Source organism: Ischnura elegans, chromosome 7 (assembly GCF_921293095.1).
Source record: "Ischnura elegans chromosome 7, ioIscEleg1.1, whole genome shotgun sequence".
Lineage (NCBI taxonomy): Eukaryota > Metazoa > Arthropoda > Insecta > Odonata > Coenagrionidae > Ischnura > Ischnura elegans.
In genome coordinates this window covers 111,031,187-111,043,545 of record NC_060252.1, presented here as the reverse complement: position 1 = coordinate 111,043,545, position 12,359 = coordinate 111,031,187, and the positions used below count along the sequence as shown (strand labels likewise).

Sequence of the window (12,359 nt, the reverse complement as noted above, 5' to 3'; positions counted from 1 at the left end):
TTGCCTTGAAATGAGGTGAAATTTATGGAGGTAGGACAATAGTAAACTATAAAATGCCCTTTCAAAAACTATGCCTAGCTGATTTTGACTGGCAATAGAGCTATGTCTGCATGAGCTAAAACTATCTTTATCACACTTATTCTTATACAGAGGTATTACTCTAGAAGATTTAAGAGGTGATGGAAAAACACCCTGACTAAATGATAATTTAACCAGGTGTAATGAAGGATCAACGACCCAACTGCAAGAAAGTTTCATGTTGATGGTAAGGGTAATGAAGGTCCAAGTAAAGATTTGGATTGCAGGATTGATAAAAATATTGGGTGTAAAAATAATGAAGAGATGACAATAACAAGTAGATCAAAAAGAATTATAAAACCACCTGATTTGTAATGCATAATTCTATTGTCATGTAATACATATGCAATTGTGATTTAAAGGTGTAAATTGAAATTTTATTGGAACTTGATGTGGGAGTGTTGTATATCTATTTTCATTTACAGTAGAACCTCGTTAAAGCGAGTACGGGCTATTGCGAGACTCCCGCCATGACGCGATATAGCCGATGCACCGTCAATTGACCCTATAATAAGAATTTTAAAAAATTCGTTTTTACGAAGCTCTTTTGGTGCTGGCGCGAGAGTTTCCATCGCCGGAAAACCTTCACCAAGAGTCCCTAATCCCTCTAATTTCTCGAAAGTTTATTGCCCCAAAGTAATTCAGGAACATCAATAGTTGCCATGACTTGCTTGTGGAGGAGGAGGATGCCCAGGTTTTTTTCTACGAACATGGAGTGGCTCCAAATTTAGTGCCAAAAGAATGCCATTATAATCTAGATGTTGAAGACCAAACTTGTATTTTACAAAATTAATGAACTTTTGTCGCACTCTTTCCATGGTATTTATATGTACATTGTAGTGAGGAGACCAGATACAACAACCATATTCAACAATGGGCCTAACAAGGGATACATACAACATCCCTAGACCATAAATATTATTAAGGTCAGGATCAAATCTTAAAACACACCCAAGTGTCTTTAGTGCCTTAGTCTGAGTGATCAAGCAATGAGAATTAAATTTTAATTTTGGGTCTAAAAATACCCCCAGGTCCTTGAAGCAGTCAACCTTTGATAATTCATGATTATTCATGGTATACGAGAAATCAATTGATTTGGACTTCCTACTGAAGGACATGTAGCAACATTTCTCTATGTTTAAGACCATGGCATTATGTTTATTCCATGATGTCAATTTATTCAAACTATTTTGTAACTGATAGCAGTCCCCAATGGAGTCAATATTTGCAAATATTTTAAGGTCATCATGGCATATAGTAGGTCATGGGGTGGATATAGGGCAAGACCAACATCATTAATGAAAACATTAAAGAGAAGTGGGCCTAAATGAGAGCCTTGAGGGACACCAGATGAAGCCCTATATTCCACAGATTTATGATTTTTCACCAATACAAACAGCCTACGTTTTGAAAGGTAACTGATTATCCATTAGAACAATGTACCAAAAATACCCATTGCTTCCAATTTGGCTTACAAGAGCTGATGATTTACCTTGTCAAAAGCTTTACTTAAGTCGGTATAGATGACATCAGTCTGCTTGCTCATTTCAAAATCAGATAAAATACTTTGCTGCAAGATTAAAAGATTTGTGGATGTAGATTTCCCTTTACAAAACCCATGTTGACGAGGGTCAATTACATGCCTTAAAACTGGTTCTTACTTATCCACAACTAAGCTCTCAAATAATTTGGTAAGACTGAATTACAACTGGTTGGTAGTTCTTAATGTCACTTCTCTGGCCACTTTTAAATACAGGAACTACCTTTGATAATTTGAGCAGCTGATTTGTCAAATAAAATAAAGAGTGAATTCTCCAATGAATCACTACAATTCTTAATTGCTAAAGGAGGAATGTTATCAAGACCACACCCCTTACAAATATCAATAGATTTTAATTTTTCGTGAATTTCATCAACATATACTCGCAGTTTGGACAGAGAGATGTTATTATCAAAATTGTACCTAGGGGTATCATCTAGCTCAATATGGCTCAATATTCTTGGGATAGTTGCACATTTACATTAAAGACAGTAATATGCCTGAAGGTTATCTTTCGTCCAATAACTATAATTTTGTTATTAATTGTCCATAGCTTGTCATGTTTACATTACAGACAGAGGTATGCCCGAAAGTAATCCCTACTCCAATATCTATTATTTTACATAAATCGTTCATTCTTGGGATAGTTTTTCTCATTTACATAAAGACTAAGGTAATAAAGAAAGTTATCTATCGACTAAAAGATAGAATTTTGTTATTAATTGTCCGTAGCTTGTCATGTTTACATTACAGACAGAGGTATGCCCGAAAGTTATCCCTACTCCAATATCTATTATTTTACATAAATCGTTCATTCTTGGGATAGTTTTGCTCATTTACATAAAGACTAAGGTAATAAAGAAAGTTATCTATCGACTAAAAGATAGAATTTTGTTATTAATTGTCCATAGCTTGTCATGTTTACATTACAGACAGAGGTATGCCCGAAAGTTATCCCTACTCCAATATCTGTTATTTTACATAAATCGTTCATTCTTGGGATAGTTTTGCAAATTTACATAAAGACTAAGGTAATACAGAAAGTTATCTATCGACTAAAAGATAGAATTTTGTTATTAATTGTCCATAGCTTGTCATGTTTACATTACAGACAGAGGTATGCCCGAAAGTTATCCCTACTCCAATATCTGTTATTTTACATAAATCGTTCATTCTTGGGATAGTTTTGCAAATTTACATAAAGACTAAGGTAATACAGAAAGTTATGTATCGACTAAAAGATAGAATTTTGTTATTAATTGTCCATAGCTTGTCATGTTTACATTACAGACAGAGGTATGCCCGAAAGTTATCCCTACTCCAATATCTATTATTTTACATAAATCGTTCATTCTTGGGATAGTTTTGCAAATTAACATAAAGACTAAGGTAATACAGAAAGTTATCTATCGACTAAAAGATGGAATTTTGTTATTAATTGTCCATAGCTTGTCATGTTTACATTACAGACAGAGGTATGCCCGAAAGTTATCCCTACTCCAATATCTATTATTTTACATAAATCGTTCATTCTTGGGATAGTTTTGCAAATTTACATAAAGACTAAGGTAATACAGAAAGTTATGTATCGACTAAAAGATAGAATTTTGTTATTAATTGTCCATAGCTTGTCATGTTTACATTACAGACAGAGGTATGCCCGAAAGTTATCCCTACTCCAATATCTATTATTTTACATAAATCGTTCATTCTTGGGATAGTTTTGCAAATTTACATAAAGACTAAGGTAATACAGAAAGTTATCTATCGACTAAAAGATGGAATTTTGTTATTAATTGTCCATAGCTTGTCATGTTTACATTACAGACAGAGGTATGCCCGAAAGTTATCCCCACTCCAATATCTATTATTTTACATAAATCGTTCATTCTTGGGGTAGTTTTGCACATTTCCATAAAGACTAAGGTAATAAAGAAAGTTATCTATCGACTAAAAGATAGAATTTTGTTATTAATTGTCCATAGCTGGTCATGTTTACATTACAGACAGAGGTATGCCCGAAAGTTATCCCTACTCCAATATCTATTATTTTACATAAATCGTTCATTCTTGGGATAGTTTTGCACATTTACATAAAGACTAAGGTAATAAAGAAAGTTATATATCGACTAAAAGATAGAATTTTGTTATTAATTGTCCATAGCTGGGCATGTTTACATTACAGACAGAGGTATGCCCGAAAGTTATCCCTACTCCAATATCTATTATTTTACATAAATCGTTCATTCCTGGGATAGTTTTGCAAATGTACATAAAGACTAAGGTAATAAAGAAAGTTATCTATCGACTAAAAGATAGAATTTTGTTATTAATTTTCCATAGCTTGTCATGTTTACATTACAAACAGAGGTATGCCCGAAAGTTATCCCTACTCCAATATCTATTATTTTACATAAATCGTTCATTCTTGGGATAGTTTTGCAAATTTACATAAAGACTAAGGTAATACAGAAAGTTATCTATCGACTAAAAGATGGAATTTTGTTATTAATTGTCCATAGCTTGTCATGTTTACATTACAGACAGAGGTATGCCCGAAAGTTATCCCCACTCCAATATCTATTATTTTACATAAATCGTTCATTCTTGGGGTAGTTTTGCACATTTCCATAAAGACTAAGGTAATAAAGAAAGTTATCTATCGACTAAAAGATAGAATTTTGTTATTAATTGTCCATAGCTGGTCATGTTTACATTACAGACAGAGGTATGCCCGAAAGTTATCCCTACTCCAATATCTATTATTTTACATAAATCGTTCATTCTTGGGATAGTTTTGCACATTTACATAAAGACTAAGGTAATAAAGAAAGTTATCTATCGACTAAAAGATAGAATTTTGTTATTAATTGTCCATAGCTGGGCATGTTTACATTACAGACAGAGGTATGCCCGAAAGTTATCCCTACTCCAATATCTATTATTTTACATAAATCGTTCATTCCTGGGATAGTTTTGCAAATGTACATAAAGACTAAGGTAATAAAGAAAGTTATCTATCGACTAAAAGATAGAATTTTGTTATTAATTTTCCATAGCTTGTCATGTTTACATTACAAACAGAGGTATGCCCGAAAGTTATCCCTACTCCAATATCTATTATTTTACATAAATCGTTCATTCTTGGGATAGTTTTGCAAATTTACATAAAGACTAAGGTAATACAGAAAGTTATCTATCGACTAAAAGATGGAATTTTGTTATTAATTGTCCATAGCTTGTCATGTTTACATTACAGACAGAGGTATGCCCGAAAGTTATCCCCACTCCAATATCTATTATTTTACATAAATCGTTCATTCTTGGGGTAGTTTTGCACATTTCCATAAAGACTAAGGTAATAAAGAAAGTTATCTATCGACTAAAAGATAGAATTTTGTTATTAATTGTCCATAGCTGGTCATGTTTACATTACAGACAGAGGTATGCCCGAAAGTTATCCCTACTCCAATATCTATTATTTTACATAAATCGTTCATTCTTGGGATAGTTTTGCACATTTACATAAAGACTAAGGTAATAAAGAAAGTTATCTATCGACTAAAAGATAGAATTTTGTTATTAATTGTCCATAGCTGGGCATGTTTACATTACAGACAGAGGTATGCCCGAAAGTTATCCCTACTCCAATATCTATTATTTTACATAAATCGTTCATTCCTGGGATAGTTTTGCAAATGTACATAAAGACTAAGGTAATAAAGAAAGTTATCTATCGACTAAAAGATAGAATTTTGTTATTAATTTTCCATAGCTTGTCATGTTTACATTACAAACAGAGGTATGCCCGAAAGTTATCCCTACTCCAATATCTATTATTTTACATAAATCGTTCATTCTTGGGATAGTTTTGCAAATTTACATAAAGACTAAGGTAATACAGAAAGTTATCTATCGACTAAAAGATGGAATTTTGTTATTAATTGTCCATAGCTTGTCATGTTTACATTACAGACAGAGGTATGCCCGAAAGTTATCCCCACTCCAATATCTATTATTTTACATAAATCGTTCATTCTTGGGGTAGTTTTGCACATTTCCATAAAGACTAAGGTAATAAAGAAAGTTATCTATCGACTAAAAGATAGAATTTTGTTATTAATTGTCCATAGCTGGTCATGTTTACATTACGGACAGAGGTATGCCCGAAAGTTATCCCTACTCCAATATCTATTATTTTACATAAATCGTTCATTCTTGGGATAGTTTTGCACATTTACATAAAGACTAAGGTAATAAAGAAAGTTATATATCGACTAAAAGATAGAATTTTGTTATTAATTGTCCATAGCTGGGCATGTTTACATTACAGACAGAGGTATGCCCGAAAGTTATCCCTACTCCAATATCTATTATTTTACATAAATCGTTCATTCCTGGGATAGTTTTGCAAATGTACATAAAGACTAAGGTAATAAAGAAAGTTATCTATCGACTAAAAGATAGAATTTTGTTATTAATTTTCCATAGCTTGTCATGTTAACATTACAAACAGAGGTATGCCCGAAAGTTATCCCCACTCCAATATCTATTATTTTACATAAATCGTTCATTCTTGTAATAGTTTTGCACATTTACATAAAGACTAAGGTAATAAAGAAAGTTATCTATCGAATAAAAGATAGAATTTTGTTATTAATTGTCCATAGCTGGTCATGTTTACATTACGGACAGAGGTATGCCCGAAAGTTATCCCTACTCCAATATCTATTATTTTACATAAATCGTTCATTCTTGGGGTAGTTTTGCACATTTCCATAAAGACTAAGGTAATAAAGAAAGTTATCTATCGACTAAAAGATAGAATTTTGTTATTAATTGTCCATAGCTGGTCATGTTTACATTACAGACAGAGGTATGCCCGAAAGTTATCCCTACTCCAATATCTATTATTTTACATAAATCGTTCATTCTTGGGATAGTTTTGCACATTTACATAAAGACTAAGGTAATAAAGAAAGTTATCTATCGACTAAAAGATAGAATTTTGTTATTAATTGTCCATAGCTGGGCATGTTTACATTACAGACAGAGGTATGCCCGAAAGTTATCCCTACTCCAATATCTATTATTTTACATAAATCGTTCATTCCTGGGATAGTTTTGCAAATGTACATAAAGACTAAGGTAATAAAGAAAGTTATCTATCGACTAAAAGATAGAATTTTGTTATTAATTTTCCATAGCTTGTCATGTTTACATTACAAACAGAGGTATGCCCGAAAGTTATCCCTACTCCAATATCTATTATTTTACATAAATCGTTCATTCTTGGGATAGTTTTGCAAATTTACATAAAGACTAAGGTAATACAGAAAGTTATCTATCGACTAAAAGATGGAATTTTGTTATTAATTGTCCATAGCTTGTCATGTTTACATTACAGACAGAGGTATGCCCGAAAGTTATCCCCACTCCAATATCTATTATTTTACATAAATCGTTCATTCTTGGGGTAGTTTTGCACATTTCCATAAAGACTAAGGTAATAAAGAAAGTTATCTATCGACTAAAAGATAGAATTTTGTTATTAATTGTCCATAGCTGGTCATGTTTACATTACAGACAGAGGTATGCCCGAAAGTTATCCCTACTCCAATATCTATTATTTTACATAAATCGTTCATTCTTGGGATAGTTTTGCACATTTACATAAAGACTAAGGTAATAAAGAAAGTTATATATCGACTAAAAGATAGAATTTTGTTATTAATTGTCCATAGCTGGGCATGTTTACATTACAGACAGAGGTATGCCCGAAAGTTATCCCTACTCCAATATCTATTATTTTACATAAATCGTTCATTCCTGGGATAGTTTTGCAAATGTACATAAAGACTAAGGTAATAAAGAAAGTTATCTATCGACTAAAAGATAGAATTTTGTTATTAATTTTCCATAGCTTGTCATGTTAACATTACAAACAGAGGTATGCCCGAAAGTTATCCCCACTCCAATATCTATTATTTTACATAAATCGTTCATTCTTGTAATAGTTTTGCACATTTACATAAAGACTAAGGTAATAAAGAAAGTTATCTATCGAATAAAAGATAGAATTTTGTTATTAATTGTCCATAGCTGGTCATGTTTACATTACGGACAGAGGTATGCCCGAAAGTTATCCCTACTCCAATATCTATTATTTTACATAAATCGTTCATTCCTGGGATAGTTTTGCAAATTTACATAAAGACTAAGGTAATACAGAAAGTTATCTATCGACTAAAAGATAGAATTTTGTTATTAATTTTCCATAGCTTGTCATGTTTACATTACAAACAGAGGTATGCCCGAAAGTTATCCCTACTCCAATATCTATTATTTTACATAAATCGTTCATTCCTGGGATAGTTTTGCACATTTACATAAAGACTAAGGTAATAAAGAAAGTTATCTATCGACTAAAAGATAGAATTTTGTTATTAATTGTCCATAGCTTGTCATGTTTACATTACAGACAGAGGTATGCCCGAAAGTTATCCCTACTCCAATATCTATTATTTTACATAAATCGTTCATTCTTGGGATAGTTTTGCACATTTACATAAAGACTGAGGTAATAAAGAAAGTTATATATCGACTAAAAGATAGAATTTTATTATTAATTGTCCATAGTTCGTCATGTTTACATTACGGACAGAGGTATGCCCGATGGTTATCCTGTCTTCAACGCCAAAATTCTTAGTAGATTTTGCAATCTATGAATTGATTTCATGTTCACGTTAGAGACTGAAGTATGCCTGAATGTTATCCGTACTCTAATATTTATAATTATACATAAACTGTTCATTCTTACGATTGTATTACAAGTATGCATTGAAGACTGAGGTATTCCTTTAAGCTTATTCTTCCTATGTTTCGGCTTTTAATGACTAGGACTACAAATGTGTGCGATAATTCTATATTTTCTTTTATAAAATTAAAAACACGTTCGCCCCACGGTTTTTAATCATTCCATATTATCTTTTACGGCATCATACTTGTACAGCATTTTATTTTGAATATGTTTGGCGCCCGCCGCCATTTTCTGTGACGTAGGTATGCCTGTGAGGTTATCTCTTCCTCCATTCGGAACGACTCGCGGAGGAGAAGCGATGCTGGGTTGTAAGGTTGATTTCGCCGATTTCGCCCGATGCAACGCTGCAACTGCAAGCCGCGTGCGAGGCTTCCAAGGTCAACAGCTGAGCCATTGGTTGTGGGTGGGAGGGGTTGTCGACCGGTTCTAGGCTAACGGCGGCATGCGTAATGGAACCCGAGACAATTATTACTCGCAGTGACTCTCGTCTCCCTCTCACTAATTGAAGCACTGGTAATTAAATTTTGGGAATGAACTGGGGGCAGCGAAGTACATACTTTGGATACTAATGTGCCGTGTTCTCGTCGCAGGCGAGTGCTGTGCGTTGAAGTCTCCTCGGTATGGTCTGGAAAGTTGAGTTGTCCAATTTTGCGAATCGGTGATCCGTTGCTGGTCTTCTTTGGTGAAGTACAGGTTGATGTAGCTATGGTTGAGGTTGTAGGTACTGCAACAATGGTGGTGGATGAGTTGAAAGTAGGTGTAAAAACTTCGCCGTCACCTAAATCACCTTCCGCTTCCCCGCCGTCCAGCCGAGAGCAGGCGCGTCTGGCGGCCTCATCGCCGCCAGAAGACGAACCGACTTGACGGTGACCGCAAAAACAATGATTTTAAGTAAACTATGAGGCTCAAAAAGTTGGTTGTTATCTCAAACGATGCAGCAAGTATTCATGCTCACGCGGATATATCAATCCAGTATGTGTGCGAAAAATATCACACTAAAAAACTCAGAAAATTCGGGAACTCTGTAGAAGGCATCCAGACTCCACGGAGTCAAATAAGTGTGTGTGTGTGTGTGTGCCAGCCCGTACGATGTCTTATCCGGCTTCCGGGTAACTTGGGCACTCACGCCATCTGGGAGAATTACCACAAGCGGTAGGGGAAGTGACGGCGAGGGAGGGGGATTTCCTACCATCGCTTATCATCAGCTGTGAGTGGGCCATCTCACATCAGTGGAACAGAGCGAAAATGGCCGGGTCGGAAAGGGCCAAACTCCTACGAAAGGACATAGAGCAAGGGCCGAATCATGTTTTTGGTTACCATAATAAATGTTACAAATATTATTGCAAAGGGCCCAAAGAAGGAGAGGAAAACTTGGTCCCTCATTTCATTAGTTGCGGTATATTTGCGGAGGATATCACCTATGCCAATAGTCTATTATCTCGTCACTCCGCTAATTTGATATATAACGTGACTAACAATCTTGCAGAGTCCTACAACTCTTGTGTAGCTAAGTACGTAGGAGGGAAAAGGGTAAATTTATGTTTAAGGGGGGCCTATGAAACTAGGTGTGCCATTGCATCGGTAGCCTTCAATGTGAAAGATGATGTACATGGCATAATTCACAAAGGACTGACGAGCAAGAGCCCAGGAGAACACACACAAAAATTTCTGTTTCCTCCTAAAGGAATAGGGAATACATGAGAAAGCGACGACTGGCATTCTCTGAAACTTCAAAAAAAAGTCTGCGAATAGAGGGACCAGACAAACACTACGGGCTTGTTCCTGACGTACAAAGTGACATCGCATTGGCCAGCCAAGATTCCATTAATGATTTCCTATCATCACTAAGGCTGCTATTATGGATAAGCGTTGCAAAAAATAGCATACGCTATTCTGCGGGTCATTATAGCAACGACCCCGTATTATGAATGAAGCGTAGTAATAATTTTGTTCGGAATAGCAGCATGCTATTTCTTGCGCGAGCTATTTGGAAGCTCCGCCTCTTCCCGTATGAAAAACTTTCTGAACAGTTTGCGCAACCAATGAGGGAGAAGATATTTTATATATTTTTCTGTATTTTATGGAATATTGACTTGCAATCACAAATAATTGCTTCATTTGCATTTAAATATTATATTAAACCGTGGATTTATATAATATGCTTTGAAAATCTCGTTTAGGAAATCAGCTGATTGTTGTTGTTTTGATAATATCACAATGGCTTCAGACAGGTGGGTTAGGTCATAATTTTACTGTTATAATGATGATTTATCGGGCATAAATATTGAATCATTTACCTATATCCGATCGGTCCTTTACCGTGAGATATATGCTATGCGAAATAATCATTGAAAGCTAAATATGTTTGATTTTCTTCGTAAATGTGTTAGGCTTCGAAGTCTGTTTGTTGCATATCAGAATTAATATGTATCAACTTTTATTGTATTGCTCGTGACGATATCGTTTTACTGTATGAACTAGAAGCTTTCGTTTCTAATGTTATCTATATATTATATGACTCCCTAATTTCAGTGTTCATTCTCTGTTTAGGAAATGAAGTAGGTGGCAACGTCACAGCTGTGCTTTCATGTATTATGATGGAATAGTATCGATATTTCAGCTGCATATTTGGAAAAAGCAGAGGGAGGTGATGGTGAATTTGAGGATGGATGGAACAGCTGTGAAAAAGTGAATCTAGCAATAGTGAATCGTGTGGAAAGTGCTGTTGTGTCAGTTATCATTGTTTTCGTATCAGCTGATTTTATTATGTGCTCACTGAAATTTTTGATAGACCCTGAACTGTGCCGATAAACTGAAACTTAATTGTGTGAATAACTTACTTGTCTATAGAGGAAACAATTTGTATTCAATTCCACATGATATATATTGCATTAATGATGTAGTGCATGGATATTCCATTAAACGTTTGTGGTGAATCATATTTGTTCGGAAACTTTATTGGTGTTCGGAGAAATCCTTTGTTTTCAAGCAAGTAATTCAAGTCGACTGCCCGTGTTTATAATTTAGTAAATTTTTAGTTTTAATTGTAGAAGGCAGCGAATAGTGGGGAAAACAATTTCGACTCGTTGCATGTATTTGTATATACTGTCCAATTGAGGAAATGAACGGCTGATCAAAGTATATGGTATTATTATGGTAATATATGGTTTTCATTGAAAGCTATAACTATTAATATATTTGGCGAGTTAGTGTGTTAACACAAGCTTGAAATTTTTCAAGAATCGACCTGATAGCCTACATTGAGGATATTTTTAGTAGCAAGTCAAGTGATGAAATAAAATTATGAATTGTAAATATGAATAAAACACGTAAAATTTGGGCTAATGGTAGTAATTCTTTGCATTAATTGTTATTGTTTTCGTACTGTCGATGAAGCAAGCTTGTGCTTCATATATTAAGCTCGAATGTTAATTCCTAACCAAATCACTTAACTAGTTAAATATTCATCACTTATGCTACTATTATTTAATTAAAATAAAGCTGATATCATTTTATTTTTGGCTATTATTCCATTTTTCAATGCTTGATTAGGTTACTTTAACCTCAGAAAAACAATTCGACATCGCAATGCGCACGTTTTCTGGTTGCAATACCGAATTGCTCGGCATCGAAGACCGCGTAATATTATAGCAAGCCTACCGGTTGCAATTCGCCGTTCATAATAGTAAATAGCAACGGGCCTATGCTATTCTGAGAATTACGTCTTCCGGTGTAATAAAAACACGAATTGCAACCGTTCGTAATACCAAATAGCATAGGCGTTGCAATACGCTATATTATAGCAACATCGGTTGCAATAATGAAGAATAGCATGATGCTATTCCATCCATAATAGCAGCCTAAAAATGGATAAAATCTCAAGGGAAAAGTTGGAGAGGGAAACACGGGAGCAAACGCTCA

General features: G+C 34.4%; 1 protein-coding gene across 1 annotated transcript in view; it reads right to left on the bottom strand.

Moving 5' to 3' along the window:
* The window catches only part of LOC124162324, a 44,279-nt gene extending 34,786 nt beyond the window's left edge, over positions 1-9,493 (bottom strand). Inside the window, exon 1 of the mRNA XM_046538829.1 lies at positions 8,996-9,493. Within this exon, the coding sequence (XP_046394785.1) occupies position 8,996 (1 nt within the window). The 5' untranslated portion in view covers positions 8,997-9,493. The remainder of the gene's footprint in view (positions 1-8,995) is intronic.
* Positions 9,494-12,359: the final 2,866 nt, after the last annotated feature.